General features: G+C 49.7%; 1 protein-coding gene across 1 annotated transcript in view; it reads right to left on the minus strand.

Moving 5' to 3' along the window:
- The window catches only part of ATRX (ATRX chromatin remodeler), a 1,771,102-nt gene extending 1,754,147 nt beyond the window's left edge, over positions 1-16,955 (minus strand). Inside the window, exon 1 of the mRNA XM_086918408.1 lies at positions 16,652-16,955. Coding sequence (XP_086774534.1) covers positions 16,652-16,671 — 20 coding nt within the window. The 5' untranslated portion in view covers positions 16,672-16,955. The remainder of the gene's footprint in view (positions 1-16,651) is intronic.
- Between the last annotated feature and the right edge of the window lie 309 nt (positions 16,956-17,264).

Here is a 17,264-nt window from a genome sequence, read left to right on the forward strand (position 1 = left end):
CTTATGCGCTCACTGCGCAAAATCTTGCCATTATTACCACCTCCAGCCCGAGCATTGATAGTCAGGTGCACTATTCTCAGTCGCCTCGACTATTGCAACGCCCTCCTGCTTGAATCTCCTTCGATACTGTTGGACAGACTCCAACGAGTCCAGTCGGCAGCAGCCAAACTGGCCCTTGGATGGACCAGGAGATCCTCGGCCACCGCTGCCTTGGCCGAGTTGCACTGGCTTCCCTTGAAGCAACGAATAGCCTTCAAGGCCCTTTGCTTGGTCTTCAAGGCACTACACGGTTTAGGACCAAGACCTCTTCAACATCTGTTCACTTGGTACATCCCTACCAGAACGCTTCGATCCGCGACCGCCTGCCTTGTGAAAGTACCCAGATTTAAGAAGGCCAGGATCGGGGGAAGATCTTTCAGAGTAGCTGCTGCCAAGCTCTGGAACAGTCTGCCTGCCGACATTCGCCAAATTTCGCAGATCCTACCCTTCAGGAAACGAATAAAAACATGGCTCTTCCCTCAGCCTTACACCCCCGCCCTCCCTTAATCAACTCCCTTCGCTTCTAACCCAGGAGTAAGCTACCAGCGCCAGGATACCTGCCAGGTGACAGACGCGCTCTATAAATGTTTTAAATAAATAAATAATAAATATGAAGTCAATGAGATATCAATTAGGTGTTCACACATGGTTATAGCTTTGGTCCATTCTAATAGAATGAGGTGTGTCCATCCATATAGACGAGGAAGCATTTTAAAATCGGGGGAAATTGTAGTAATGCGTGGTAGTAAGACTGACTATTACTTGGAAGATCGGGCTGGACTGTTCCCATAAGGCACAGGGTCAAGACTGATATTGCATACAGCTGGGTCTAAACTGAGGGGGCAGAAGTGAGCTAAGGAATGATGGATTCAACCCAGATATGTGAATGGAGGGAGTAGGGGGGGGGGGGGGTGGAAGGGGTTCAGTGTCTGATAAATTTCAGTACTCCGTCCATCATCTCCTTGTGTTTGCTTTGTTCGCCCTAAGTTGCCAGGATATGCCTGCCTAGATGCAAGACCCTTGCTCACTATTGCCACTGGATTCCAGCTAGCCTGGCTGATGAGGGATTTTACCCCGACAACAGTCCCGGGATTCTTGTTTCCGGGTCAGGGGAGACCTGGATTGGTAGTTCAGGCTGGACTGTTCCCATGAGGCACAGGGTCAAGACTGATTTGCATAAAGCTGGGTCTGAATTGAGGTGGCGAAGTGAGCTAAAGAATGATGATGGATTCAACCCGGGGGCGTGGCTTGGACGCCGATCGGGATGGCGGCGTGAGCTCGCAGCTCCGCGCGGAATCCCGCTAATTCTCCTGTTTTTCGGGACCCTAGGCGACCCGGAGACGACGTTCCTGCCCTCTGAAGTGTAAGGGGACAGCTGGACGTAATCGGTGAATCGCTGGGGGACTGCTGGCCCCGAGGAGATCGAGGAAGAGGCGGCCGAGGTGTAGTCCGGGGTGTGAAGAAAATGGCGGCGAGGAGGTCGGACGGTCCCGAACTTCAGCCCTGAGTCCGGCTATCGCCAAGCAGAGAGGGGCCCTGCACCCGGCTGCCCAACGCACTGGGATTGGCGGCACGAAGCCCTGAGACCGGGGGAAGCTGCCCGATTCACCCAGGAGATCGGGGGTTCTCGTCGACCACCGCCCTACGACTCACCCTCCCCCCACAGGCCCAGTGGGGGTGACGGAACTGAGCTCGTCCGCCTGGTCATTGCTCCTGAAACCATTGGCGGTGACATAGCACTGCCCGGTGCCCGGAGACCGGCACGGACCCACGGGGGAACCCGCAGTACGGGTGGCCGGACTTGTGACGCAGCGCCCTGACATGGCGGCGATCGGAGGGCCGAGGCCCGGGAGCCGCGAGGGGGACTCGGCGACATCGACCCAGCTGAATGAGAGTCCCTCCCCGGAGCTTGACCAGGAACAGCGGCTGAACCGGCGCTTGGATGCCATCCTTGAGGCGATCACCTCCACTAAGGAGGCGTTGCACAATGACATTGCCCAAGTGGCCACGGGCCTGGGGCTGCTACGCGCGGATCACGCGAAGCTGGCGGATCGGGTCAAGGATCATGACCAACTGTTGCTGGACCTGAAGCCATCGGTGGTGACCGCGGAGCACAGGATTACAGACATTTTGGCCCGACTGGACACTCTAGAGCGGAGGGCGGAGGATGCCGAAGGCCGCAATAGGCGGAACAACGTGCGGGTCGTAGGCCTGCCGGAACGGATTGAGGGGGAGGATGCGGTGGCCTACATGGAGAACTGGTTCCGCACTGTGGTGGCGCCGGAGGGGCTTACTCCATTTTTCACTCTGGAGCGGGCTCACCGGGTGCCCGCTCGCCCGCCGGGGCTTGGCCGCCCCCCCCGACCAATGGTGGTGCGGCTCCTCCACTACAAGGACCGAGACCTCCTCATCCAGCGGGCCAGGATGTCGGGCCCTTATGAGGTGGAGAACAGCAAGGTAACGATCTTTCCGGACTATACGCAGGCGGTCCAGAAGGACAGGGCATCGTTCCTTGCTGTGAAGAAGGAGCTCAGGGAGGAAGGCATTCAGTACTCCTTGCTCTACCCGGCCAAGCTGCGGATTATCATGGATGGCACCACACACTTTTTCCAGACTCCGGACGAAGTTTGGCAATGGCTTGAGTCGTACAGAGCAGGGACGGATAGGACGCACCAGAGTCGGCGAGACCAGCCCAAGCAGCCCCGGGTGCGGCAGTCACAACGCATCAGGTCCCGCAACAGGCGCCAGCGGGAGAAGCGGGAGGCTCAAATGGCGGCGGAGAAGAGGGATGCACTCGCGGCGACGGCGGCCATTACAGGGTCGCAACAGAACAGTGAACGGGCCGAAACGGACTCGGGAGGAGAAGGCAGCAGAACAGGAGAGGAACTTTCGGAGGCAGAGAGCCAGAAGGGGCCGACGGTGACCCCACAGACTTTGGATAATATTTTCTGCGGCTGAGATAGACTTGGGACTAGATCGGGACTTCATGGTAGGGTGATATCCTGTTGCTGGAGGGCGGGTTGCCGGGTGGGGGAGCTGAGTGTATCGGAGGGGATGAAGGGCAGGACGCGGGCTCCGCTAGCTGGGGTCGGCGGCGACTCACCCCCCCTAGGCCCTTAAGGTCGACTGTGGTGGAGACCACAGGGTAAGTGTGCGAGAAGTTGGATCAAGGTTTGGATGGGGGCGGCCATTGGGTTCGTGTGCTCTGTCCTGGGGAGTGGGGTTTGGGGAATGTTTCAGTTTTGGGGTTGTTTGGGGGCAACTGCAACTGCAACTGCATTGGGGGGGGGTCATGGACCGTTGTTGTTTGATTCGGACTGTACGGAATTGGAATGGGGACATTACCTAATTTGAAATGCCTAACGTGGAATGTCCGGGGGCTGCGGACTATGGTGAAACGTCACAAAGTACATGCATACCTGGTACGCAGGGGGGTTCAGATAGCTATGCTCCAGGAGACTCACCTCACCAAAAAAGAGTGCGCTGCCTTGCAGAAAAGATGGCGGGGCCAGGTTTTTGGCACCACTTACTCAGCGTATGCCAGGGGGGTCTTGATCTGGGTGAGGGCGGGGATACCCTTTCAAGTGCAGAATCAGGTAATAGATCCGGATGGCAGGTTTGTAGCGGTGGAGGGGAGATTGTATGGACGGGATGTGGTTTTCTGTTGTGTTTATGCACCGAACACTGACCAAGGCCGATACTTTGATAGCCTCTCGGGGTCCCTGGCCTCTTTCCTGGCGGGTCCGATAGTGCTAGGGGGGGGGACTTCAACTCGATTACCGATGTGGCTCTGGATAGGTCCCATCCCCCCCTAGTAGAGACTCTCCTGTGCGCAGGCTGGCCGCGCACAGGAAGGACTGGCAAGAACGATGGGGGTTGCTGGATGTCTGGAGGGAGAGGCACAGGGGAACCAGGGATTACTCCTTTTATTCCGCTCTCCATGATTTACATGTCAGGAGTGATTCGGTGCTTTGCGGGAGCTCCCTAGCCCCATTGATTACCCATGCTGAGTACCTTGCTAGGACGATATCCGATCATAACCCCCTGTTGGTGCATATTCAATGGCAGAGGGAGCGCTCAGTCATACCAACATGGCGGCTTCGGCCGGAGACGCTAGAGGATTCTGTGTTCGACGATGCGGTCCGGCAGGGCATTGATAGTTATTTCGGTGTGAATGAAGGAACGGCGACGAGTAGGTCTACTGAATGGGATGCAATGAAAGTGGTGGTGAGAGGGGTGTGCTTGGGCAGGTTCTCGAATGCTCGAACGACTGTGCTGAATTACTTAATGAAAGCGGAGGAAACTTTGAGGGACCTGGAGCGCCGCAGGCCAACTAGGCCAGGTCTACAGGCCCAGCTATTGGAGGCGAAGGAAGTGGTAGCCACGGAGACGGAACGTTTGAGATGTTATGACTATAGGCAGTACATTATCAGGGCACACGCAAAAAGGGACAAGGTGGGTACCCTCTTAGCCAGATTAGCTAGCCCGGAACTTAGGGGTTGCCCGATCCTCAGCATTACTAACGCGCAGGGAGAGATGGTGTACTCCCAGGCAGCTGTATTGGACCGCTTTAGGGGTTACTATGAGGAATTGTACCGGAGTCAGTTGGGAGTGGGGGTTCAGGACATCGTGGAGTACCTGGGGGAGAGGCCGCTTCCGGTCTTGGACGAGGACGACGCGAAGGACCTGGGTAGCCAGATCACGCTTACGGAAATTCGAGTGGCTATCAAACATATGGCCCGTAACAAGACGCCCGGGGTGGACGGACTCCCAGTCGAGTTCTATCAGCGCTATTTAGACGCTCTGGCGCCCAGGCTGCTGGTGGTGTATACGGAGGCCTTCGAGAAGGGGGCATTGCCTGGCTCCATGCGGGAGGCCTTGATAGTACCACTCCTCAAGCCTGGCCGGGATGCCGCGGACGTGAGGTCTTATCGCCCGCTGTCCATGCTGACGGTGGACTATAAGATCCTGAGTCGCATCCTAGCCACTAGATTGGCCCCGCACATGACGGGCCTGGTGCACAGGGATCAAGCTGGGTTTATACCCACGAGGAGCACGGCGATGAATATCCGCCGCCTGGTGGGAATAATGGACGCCATCTTGGATGGGGAGGGAACGCCGGCGGTTCTGTCCGTGGATGTCGCGAAGGCCTTCGACAGTTTGGAATGGCCTTTCTTGGATGGAGTGCTGGAGCGGTTCGGCATGGGCGATGGACGAGGGTCTTGTATACCTCGGCGACGGCGAGAGTTCGATTGGGCGGCTTGGTGTCTGCCGCGTATCCGGTGGGCAGGGGAACACGACAGGGATGCTCTCTCTCCCCTCTGTTGTTTGCCCTGGCGATGGAACCCTTGGCGGTCCATGCAAGGTCAGGCGACCGATACGCGGGAATAGTGAGTGATGGGCAATGGCATTATATATCGCTCTATGCAGATGACCTGCTCCTGTACCTAGCTGACACTTCGGGGGCACTGGTTGGAGCGATGGATCTGCTGTCCGAGTTCGGCCGACTGTCGGGCCTTAAGGTCAATTGGGCAAAGACCTGTGTGTGTTTCCGCTGAGAGCGGGATCGCCAGCCCCTAGCAGCGACTTGGGTGTGGCATGGGAACCCTCTTGCATCACCTACTTGGGTGTCCGCATTTACCACTCGGCTGCTGACCTTTTGGAGGGTAACATTGGCCGTTGTGTCCAGTCACTGCGGGGTAGCTTGTCTTTCTGGTCGACCCTCCCGCTGACAGTCCTGGGCAGGATAGCATTGTTGAAAATGGTGGCGCTCCCCCGCTTCCTTTATTATTTCCGAACGCTACCTGTCTGGATTCCCCAGGGGGTGTTTAGGGAACTGCGGTCACTGATTATTGGCTTTCTGTGGGGGCATGGCCGTCGCAGAATAGCCTTGAACACGCTACTTCGCCCCAAGCTGGAGGGGGGCATGGCCGTGCCCGACCTTGAGCTGTATTATCTAGCGGCGCAGTTGCAGGTCCTTACGCAGAACGTAGCCAGGGTGTTCCGGGGGCCGGAGGAAGACCGGGGTCGGGGGATACAGCGCCACGTGCTGTCGTACATCATTATGCAGCAACGGCTCGAGTTAAGGGCCCTCACCATGGAGGAGCGGACGCTCCGGCTGTGCTGGCAGAGGAGCCTTCGGAGAGCGAGGGCATCGCGGCCTTATGCCCCGGAGATCCCGATCGGGATGTTGACGGCTTTGCCGCACGGAGGGGATTGGTCCCCGTTGATGGACTGGGAGGACGCGGGGTTGCAGGTGGTGGGTGACTTGTATATAGATGGGGCGTTGGCGCCGTTTGACGTGCTCCGGGACCAGTTCGGACTGCCTGAGGGGGGCTTCCTACTACACGCGGCTGTAGTGGCTGCCATGCAAAAGCACTGGAAAGAGGGGCTCCTGGAGCCCGCGACGACTATGGCATGCCAATATGTGGTGATGGCGGCCGGTACATTCAAAGCTGTGACGTGCCTCCATAATAGGATGCTGAACGAAGGGCTGGAACCACTCCATAGGCTCAAAGCTAAATGGGAGGGGAGCGTTGGCCGGCCCATACCGGATACGGCATGGGGCCATATCCTGCGACGCACGTGGAAGGGCACCAGGAACGCGCGCTTTCAGCAGGTCCATTTTTATGTGCTCCATAGGGCCTATTTAACTCCAGAGAAGCTACAGCGGCACTTTCGGGTGCCGGATGCCTGTTGCCCCCGGTGCTCGTCCCTTGGGGCGGACATGGACCACTTGTTTTGGGGGTGTCCACAACTGGGAACTTATTGGGCGGAGGTAGGGGAACTTCTGAATGAAGTGACTGACAGGGAGGTAGAATTCGACATGGCGGCGTGTCTATTGCTCTGGTTCCCGCATACAAAGCACACCAAGGTGACAAGTAAATTCATAGATCTGGGCCTGATATTGGCTCAAAGGGAAATATCGTGGCACTGGAAGGCCAGGGGGGGTCCCTCACTGCGTAGATGGAAGAATGAGTTGCTGCGATGGTCTGACTGCGAGAGCGTGCTCCGGATGAAGCAAGCAGTGAAGTTGGGGAATGAGAAAGCTCTGGATGCGGCGCGTGCATGGGAGTTAGTGGTACAGGCTCTGCGTGATGCTTTGGTTGAGGATGTGGACGGCGAGAACTAAGCCGCTGGACACCGCGGGGCGAACACAGAAGTATCTCACTACGCACTGTAGTGGAACCATCCAGTTCAGTAGAGCGAAGCACACACCTTAGCAGTTGCCAGGGGGGGGGGCGTTGGGGGGGTTAGTTGTAGAGGGGCTTGGGGAGGGCCGGAAGCCATTGGAGGGTTGCTGGTGGAGGCCTTGGAACTACTGGGACAGGGGGTATTGAGTGGCGGGCAGACTGATTGGGTGGGACGGCCAGGCACGAAGGCCCGAATAGCCTAGAGTAGGCCCCGACGGGGGCAATTACGTTGATTCCACGGAGATGGCTGACGGGAATGTTGTTGCGGGTGGGGGGGTAAAAGCAGATACGTAAAACGACCTTCCGCCAGGGTCCCAATGGGACGTACACTGTGTTGTGTTCCTCTCGAGCGATCTGATATGCCGCCCGGCCTCCGGGATGCGGGCTGAATGGCTGTGTACAACTGTGAACTGTCATTGGACGGGGGGAGCCCACAAGTGCACTGGCTGTTTACTTTTTCCTGCTGTTTATAACTCTGCAATAAAAATATAATTTAAAAAAAAAATGATGGATTCAACCCAGATCTGCGGCTGGGGGGTGAGTGAGCTCGGTCCATCATCTCCTTGCGTTTGCTTGATTACTTATAAATGCCAGAGATTTCCGTCATGTAAAAATGGGGTTGGGGGGGGGTAATAGCTTCATCTGTATACTTGACAAATTTAAGTATACTTATTTAGGAGGACAACAGCACTGGACTGCCTGTGAAATATTTATTGTTCAGTGAATAGGTCACCATACATTTGTTGTACTGCTATTTAATTGTGCAGTGTCTAGATTAAGATGTGCACTACAACGGTGGGCCAACATCTAAGATGCCTTTTGTAAGGATGCTCAAGCAACCAGCTGCCCCAAAAAATTGAATTACTAACCATTTAATCTCTTAACATTCAATTTGCAATTAGTCAAGGTATGGATTTCTTACATTACTTAACTTGAAAATGTAGTGCCACTAGCTACTCTTTTTGTATGTATAACTGGAAGGAAATGTCCAATGGATCAGGGGAGTGGAGTCTGTACGCAGACTCGTTTGAAATGTAGCATAAATATGAAAGGAGAATTTTCAGTTCATTGCCTTCACTGAACAGGTTTTTCCTTGTTGGTTTTGCACCTGCTTAAGCATAAATAAACTGCTCTGTTTTACCTCCTACTACCTGTACTCCTCTGGATTTAAGTGGACAAGAGTGGAATTTTCCACAGGTCAGAGGGGCGCTTTACACATAATTGTTGTTGGAAAACAAAGGCTGGTGGAACATTGATAGTGTTGTCAGTTTCACATCCGCAGGCTCAGGTAATTAATCAAAAGAAGGCTAAAAGTTCTTCCTCAGAATGGGTTCAATCTCGTTTCGAAAATGGGAACAATGAAAGAAATGAGCAAACAAACCTGGATGTTGCTAGGTCTCCCTCATATGGGTTGTGTTGCTCAGAGCACCAGATCGCACAAAATCAGACGATCCAATAGATTCCAAGATTATATTATGGATTAACTTTCATTTCAACTGTATTTTGTTTTGTAAGTTATATTTTACAGCATTGAGGGGGAAGGTGATGTAGTATGCTGCGTGTATGCTACGTGTTCGTGTTTGTCACGCAGCGCTGGTGTGTCTCGCTCTTCATCGAGACACACCACCATTATGTCTTCACATTTAAATGTATTATCGTTCAATGGATCGGTACTCGCAACGGCGGTAGCCGGTTAGCATATGTACGGCAGTGCCTGTAGTTTATCAGACACCTCCAGCTGACCGGCTGCTGATCGTCGTGGGTGTGTAAGTTATGGAATAAACGTCTACTTCTTTTACTTGATGTTGGCTTATTTCATTTACCATAGAAGGTAATTTGGCCTTAGATTATCTGATAAAATATCATCAACACGATACCAAAAACAAAAAGTTCACAATAGAAAAATGTGTGTGTTAAATCTCAGCCATTTAACTGCAGAAAGTTCTTACATTTAAAAAACAAAAGCAATTTTACAATGTAGGACAGATAAATGTCACACTACAAGAAAAGCTCATGTTTACTATGATGATTAAAATGGGGGCGTAGTGGAGCCTATAACCGCGCTTTAAATGAAATCTAGAAGTCCTAGTACTCCCTATCCAGAGTACCGGTTTGCTTTCAAGAATCACTGGTGTACTCATTAAATGTATCGAAGCAGTGTGGGTACTTATTATCGGGTGGTACTTGCCCACTCAGAGCACTGGCCTATAAAGAAAAGCAGTGGCTGATGAGAAAGGGGTCTAAAATAAACAGAAGCACAGACCCAAAAAAAAATGTAAGGAAGAAGCATACGGTTGGGAAAAGAAAGTGGGGGCCATACATGGGTTATTTAACAAGACGGAGAGCATCAATAAACTTTGAGATCAAGTATCCGTGACTGAATTATGCGCGTTTGACTCTTTCAGGCAACCAGCAACAATGAGCTAAGTATTTGAAGCAAAAAACATGATGTGCCAACAACGAAGTAGGATATTTTAGGATTCCAAATGTCGAATGCTCATCAAGACATCAGTGGAAATTGATCACATGACCTTAGGCCAGACAACAAGACAAGAAATTGAATTCTATCACTTTGGGCACAGGTGATCACAGGAAATTACAATGCTGCTATTGGCACAGAAACGACATTCAAGTTGTAAATTAAGCATGTGAGACATGCAGTTAGAACTGAGCTCGCTAGCACATCCATTACATTAGAGTTACCAAGTAGGAGCTGCAAAGTCAAAGCACTAAACTTTCTTAAAAAAAGAAAAAAATCGCCAGCTCCACAAAGAATATGTAAAATGCAACTGCGTAAAAATAGCATCCCACCGCCTAATCCAATATGATTAGCAAGCATACACATTTAGAAACTCCCATCACAAATGTGCCCACAGACACACACAAGAACAAGTATTTCCCCTTACATATAAAAATTTAATTAAAAAAAAGAAAGCATCACAGAATTAATGGGACCTGACCAACTATGTTGGAGTCTACTATAACTTAAGTCACCACATTTACACATTGATAATTGCAAATTAAATAACCCTTGCAATATCCCGAAGATGATGAGTCTCCTAGCTGTGAGATACCGGTCTCCTGCCGCAAAATTAGCACAAGTCTGTAGTACATAGATTTCGACAATGTTATATAAAACAAGGCGGCTGGTGGAAACATTTAATTTACCAGTCTGCGATTTAACAGAGTTTGGTATTATGGGGTAACTCAGTGCTTTAAATGGGGAGAAAAAGAAGTGCAGGTACTCATTTAAATGAGCTATGTGTGTGGTTAGTGTGCGGGCAAGGCGTGGGCAGATAAGACACTTCTGCTATGGAGTAGTCATATTGCCCTTGATAATTCCTCTATGCGCAGATTCCCTCTGCACATGTGGCATGATGACCTTCAGAAATATGTATTCAGTCTATTGGAAGGGAAAGGTTAGAATGAATAATTATATTGATGCCTCAGGAGATTCAGTTCCAATTTACCTAATAATAATCAGCAGAATATTGATGATTTCTATCCACTAGTATGTGAACTTGGCTTTGCCCTGTGTTATGTGGTCCAGTTGTGAATGAACTGGGGCCAGCAAGTGGTTGATTTTGGCCCAACAGTGTGTGAAATTGGCTCAGTACGGTATGATCTTGACCCATGATGTGTTGTCCTAGGCTAGTAATCAGTGGACATGGCTCAAAAGAGCTTGTTTTTAAGCCATCCTTAACGGATCTGAGGCATTGCTGTGATTTAGGCCAGCAATAGTACTGAACCATCGATTTACTATCTTGTGTCAGTGGCGCTGGGTCTTAGCTCAGCCCTGTCTGATCTTGGCTCAGTCGTTTTAGATCTTTACTCCATGCTTTGCTTTGCACAGAGGACCGAATGAAAAGATTAAGGTGAGCTCTTGAAGAGCAAAATTTATTTCATATTTGCATGCATGCAAAACCTCATGCAGGAGAGTTAAAATTAGATTTCAATTTTTCCATTCTGTTTTCATACTGATGAAAGGTAAGAAGAAAATAGTTTTTGCAATGTAGGTCTCTAAAACTATAGGTATTCCCAATATGTTGTCAGGTATAGAGTAGGATGTGTAATGCGAGTGGTCCTGGTGCTTCCACCTATCTTCCCCTGCCATAGAAAGGGTTGAGTGTGCAGCTGCTGGAGAGCAGTTTCAATGCACACACTCACCCATCTCTGCTTTCTCAAGTTTTTCTGTTTAACCAGGCAACACCAATTCATACCTGTGAAGTGCTGTGCATACACTCCCTTCAGTCCCCCAGTTTTCAAGTTGTTCTCATTTTAAGGGATTATACTGCTTTTTCCTTGCACGAACGTGGGCATATTCATGAGGCCTGTTGCATTTATATGGATTGACCACACCAGCCCTGCCAAAGGACCCGTAGAATTTGACTGATTTTTCAAGTTGCACACTGCCATTACTTTGTGATATTAGACCTAGACAGTGTTTTAGGCCAGTGTTATGTAATCCAATCACTGTGGTATATTGATTATTGGTAGGATAGTATGTGAATGTATGCCATTGCTATTTACTGGACAAGAGCTGTGTAATTTGTATGCACTTTGTGATACCTGGTCTAATTTTTGTGATATTGTCACAACGCTAAAAGATCTTGGCTACCACTTTCTATATAGGTGGACTGTGACAACACTGTATATTGAGGTAAGTGCTACTAATGCACCAACATCATGTGCAGGAATGGACTATACATCTTGTTAAATGTTTACCAGCTTCGCAGAGAAGTAGATTGGATTACACCGGATGTAGGACCATGTGTATCTTCAACACAAGACAGAAAGGCTTTCCACAGTTTGCCAGATATAGGAGTGTATTAATGATTGATATGAAGTTGCAGTGCAACTGGCATAATACTGAGCTGGTTCATTAAATTAACTGAAAGTGCCCCTAGTTCTCTTCTTTGGTTGCTGCATTTGAAAACTCCTTAAGACTCTCATACAGAATGTAGCTGCGCACTACAAATAAGGTGTGACGGGATGCTTTCTAGGGGGACAACCTTTCTTTACAAAGTGAAATGGAAAGGCTTAATTCATATGTTAACAAACAGTGGTGTGCGCATCTTCTGGGAATAGGCCCTAAATTACAATTAATGCAGCTAAGCCATTGACCGCATGGGGTTAATAATCAGTATGCCCCCGAAATAACAGCATTAATGACTTCAATATTATTTGAATGTACCAAAACACATACAAAAGGTACTATTAATTAAATACGTTACCTCGTTATACAACATGAAGGCCAAACACAATCATATGTTAATAGGTCCTGCTTTGGTAATATCTGCAGCTTCATAATGTCATACTCTATGCTTGGATGTGGCCGAATACTTACATATTCTTGAGTGCACACTCACTGAGACAAGTAGCAATGCACACACAAAGCATTCCAAAAATGTCCTTTAAAATACCTCCCGAGTGTATGGATTCTCTCCCTCTTTCACTCGCTATTTATTCTCACAGACACACAAGCAGGCAAACGCCCAGACACAAGCAGACACTCACACAACAAGCATTGGAAATGCAATAGGTCTCGCAGCATTAGAGTTAGTGCTTTTAGAATTGTTTATGGGTTTTTTTGTAAATCTTTAGCATTTTTGTTTCCTGTAGCCAATGCTAAAGAATTTAAAAAAAAAAAAGCCATAAACATTTCTAAAAGCTCTAACTCAAATGCTCCGAGACCTATTGCACTGTGTGAGGGTGAGGGGTTGAGGGTGAGGGGTTGAGGGTGAGTAAGGGTGAGTGAGGGTGAGGGGTTGAGGGTGAGTGAGGGTGAGGGGGGGGGTTGAGGGTGAGCCACAAAACACAATGAACTTAGGCACTCATAAAAAGAGACATTCATATTATGAGCAAGTCGTGTTTGGGATCAAGTTTCTGAAAGCCCAGCTATTTGTCCTCAAGGCCTCCCTGGTTGACACAGGCACTCTGGCAAATTAATTTCCAAATATGCTTTTATCCTTAATGAACGATTCAAATGTGCATTTATTTCATGTATGTAAAGTATTCCCTGCTTTTTAGGAACACATCCATTTCGTTTGTGTGCACAAATACAATATTATTGTATGCAAGCAGGAATTCACATTTAGGATTAAAGTGAATAGAACTGCACTGGGCAAATCAGTTTGAAAGGAAAAAGTTTCTCTTCTGGGCAGAGCTGGGAGAATTCAAAGTGGAAAACATCCATTAGAGTGTCAGCATCACTTTAACATACGGCCAGTTTGTGCGATCGACAGTGTTTGGGGCCCATTTGTGGTGGAGACGGTTATAGAGTCGATAAGATCTCTGCAGACTCCAGAGCAGCCAGCTGCTTTGTTTCCGCATTGTCACTTTCATGTGCACAACACGCTCTGTAGGCTTTCAACCTATGTGTCACTTCCTTTTACAGCCAGGGGCACGTGAAAGGAGTGTGTCTTTCCGTTCTTATCTATGTTTATAATAATTTGCAAGCCTTACACTTAAATTAAGGAGACAACTTGAAGAAATGAAAAAAAAAAAAAAAAACAGGAACGAAATTAAACCAGGGATTGAAAAACTGTACAATTACCACAAACTGGGTCATGCAGTGTTGATTCAGGAATGCATGCCTGCTTGATGCACCAAATGGAAAGTTTATCGATTAAACTGTACAGTTTAAAACCTTTTGCAAAGGACGCCCTGCTGCCCCCACCCCCTCCTCAGCCCTGTAGAAAGGTCGGTCTGTGGCGGGTCACACGAAAAGAATGACGTTGGTGTGCAGGAGAGCCTGCGTGTGGATGGAAGCTTGCAGTAGTCTGGCACCTGGTTTTTAGACATGCAGCTGTTGAGCACCGGCAGAACCCGGCCCACTTAAAGCCCCTGGGTTCGCCAATGTTACCACGTCTCTGTCAGTCTCTGACATACAAAGACTCACTCTCGCACCAGGCATTGCAAGGGAGACATTTTTGAATGGTTTGATCAGCGCTGAAAGTTTACATTTCTATTTCAGCATGAATCTCGTTGGTATGCTCCCTTCCCGTATCTTCAGATCCAGCACCCGTGTGACGTCTTAATGTTTAGCCTCTTCGCGTCATCTCTGTCGCAATCATACACATCTGGGTCTGGAGTGTGTGGGGAGCTTCATGCACTCATGGCTGCTAGAGGATCCCCTTGTTACCCGCCTCTGTGTTTCCCAGACTAGACTATGTTTTCCTTTTGTTAATAAAAACGCTTGCTAACAGTTGGCGCATGTGCAGAGCGGGGGCAAGCAAGAGAAGGAGTAGACACAGGAGGGAGCCGGAGAGAGGGAAGAAAGGAGTTATGTCACGTTGGCTGCTTATACGGCACGAAAGTTGCCCTACATTTTTAGTGCACCGTAGTACTTTAAGGAAGCAGTAGGGGTGAGGAGAAACAAGTGGAATGAGAGAAGAAATTGGAGAGAGGGAACAGGAGAACCCGATGTAATATGTCAGCAGTTTGCATAGATAGTGCTTATGCCACATGTAGATAGGGTCAAAGCGCTGCATCTGAAGGGAAAAGGTACACAGAAGTGGCGCGGGGAAGATGTCACTTTATGTAATGTATTGGCTTGCATAGTGCTTATTGCGTTTAAGACATGTTTAAATCGCTGCGACACAACTGAAGAGGGAATGACAGGGCATGGGGGAGAGGGAATACTATAGGGAATTGGAGCGAGGGAAACAGGGAACACGATGCTACGTCACACTGCTTGCTTGAATGGTGTTTAACCCTAAACATTATGCTTTGTTATACTGCTTCCTAAAATGTGCAGCGCTTATGCCAACCCTATGCATGGGAAGAAAGGCACGAACATTAAATAAAAGAAAGTGGCACGAGTTACAGAAAGATCTCGGAAACAGGAGCTGTAACCCGAGGAGTTGTTTTACATGACTACAGGATGGGTGAAAGGCGGGGTACAGTTACAGAGACTCACAAGACAAGACGGAGGGAAGAGAGGGGAGGGGGAGGAGAAATGCGACACGGCGGGAAGGGGAGGGGGCGGAGCGGGTAAAATAAACAAGACGGAGGGAAGAGAGGGGAGGGGGGGAGGAGAAATGCGACACGGCGGGAAGGGGAGGGGGAGGAGCGGGTAAACAAAGACGGACGTGCACGCGCTTTTAAGGTCAATGCGCATGCGCATAAGCTCAATGCGCATGCGCATTGACCTTAAAAGTCACGGGCACTGCAAGGAATCGCCACGATTCCTTGCAGTGTGGATAAAGAGTGGATAACTCGCAATACTCTCGCCTTGCTCGATGCGCATGCGCATCGACAGGCGAGACCTAAAAAGACCCAGGTGGGATAAAGGGGATTTTGCACTCCTTATCTCCGGTGGCTTTCTTAATTGCTGCTGTTAGCTGGATGCCTGCATTCGAGTGTGTGCCCAAATGCACGAATGTGAGTGACAGCACAGTGCTTGAATGGACCCTGCTCTGTCAAACAGTGTGATGGTGAACGCAGGACATTATGCAAATGAGCCCCGCTGAATAGTTTAGAGGTGGCTCCGCCTGGGCTACAGAGGCGCTCTGGCTGTCACAGCCTCGTTGGTGCTCGTGAGCACCAGCAACAATGAGCCTACCTTTGATGAGTACCGGTACTTTCCTTGGCAGCAGAGAAGTGCCGGTACTCAGAACGATAAAAGTAAGAAGTGCCGGTACTCAGTACCTGCCCATTAAAGCACCGAGGTAACCACGTGGTTTACTGAGAGGAGAGAACCCCAAAATGCTTTTACATGGTTACTACCACCTACTCTGACCCACACGGCAACGTTATCCCAAAAACTAAGCGATGACATGGAAAATGTGGGCAGGACACCAGAGATATGGTCGGTTTCAATTGAAACACTAATCAAGTGCTCTTATCACTGACGTTTAACGAGAGGATTGGAACAATATTAACATATGCATTTACCAGCACAGAGGGCAATATCCACACACACAAACACGGAGACACGAAGAATAACAAGCTATTTACCATGTGTGTCATGCTTCACTTGTTAACGACAAAAAACATAAGTGTGGAGAACTTAGAATCTTTTTTTTGGGGGGGGGGGGTCTTAGTTTTGCGCAAGGAAGCGTGGTGCGACTTACAAATACTGGTAGAAACACATGACAAAGACGCGAGAAAGCTTAGAGAAGCTTGCCATTTGTATAACATTAATACAAAGTACAGCAACTACACACCATGGGCACATACAACAGAAGATTCCAGGACACTGACAGAGAGAACACAAACAAGCAACTCAACCAAGACAACATTAGCAGAGGATCAAGATGGCCAAAAGAGGTACACTCAATCCTTCCAAATGTAAACAAAAGTATAACGATAGAGACAAGGTACCCAAAACAAGCAATGATGAAGCACATGCACACCAATAGTACCGCCCCTTCCGCTGACCATGGAGGCCTTCTTAACACCCTCGCCCGGTTTACCTCATGGGCTCTGCTGTCATGTCTTTTCCCTCAGCACCGGTGCACCCTCCTTCTCCCCGCGGATGCTCCGGTCGCTGCCCAGCTTCGGCCTCTCATCAGTCGATCGCCGATATCTTAAGACACAGTAAACACGAACGAGAGAACTCCGGCGTCAGATATTGATGCTCCTTTCACTTTAAAGATTGGCCTCTCCGACTATAGTCCGCCCCTCCCTCTCCGCTGCCGCTTCCACCCGGTGCCTCTGTTACTCGGCGGAGGCGAAAAGAAGCCGGAGGAACAAAGCGGTGACCGCCATCTTGTCGACGGAAGAGGGAGGAAAGACGCAATCCATTTGGCGCGTCGGTCCCTTTCGTCCCGCCCCTCCAGTGCTGATTGGCCGACGCTTAATTTCCTGATTGGTCGTTTGAGTTCGGCTTCGACTGCTAGGCAGGGTTGACGTATTTTTTTTGTCTCACGGACAGTCGCTAGAGGGCGTCTGTGTGATGTGGGAAGATAATGGCGAGCGTGAGCGCTCTATAATGTTGAGTATGTTGGATTGCGACGTTTTTTATCCTAGCATTGTGACGTGTCTTCTGTGTTATATTGTGAAGTGTTTTCGTCGTACTTTATGATG

This window comes from Lissotriton vulgaris, chromosome 4_1, assembly GCF_964263255.1.
Source record: "Lissotriton vulgaris chromosome 4_1, aLisVul1.2, whole genome shotgun sequence".
Lineage (NCBI taxonomy): Eukaryota > Metazoa > Chordata > Amphibia > Caudata > Salamandridae > Lissotriton > Lissotriton vulgaris.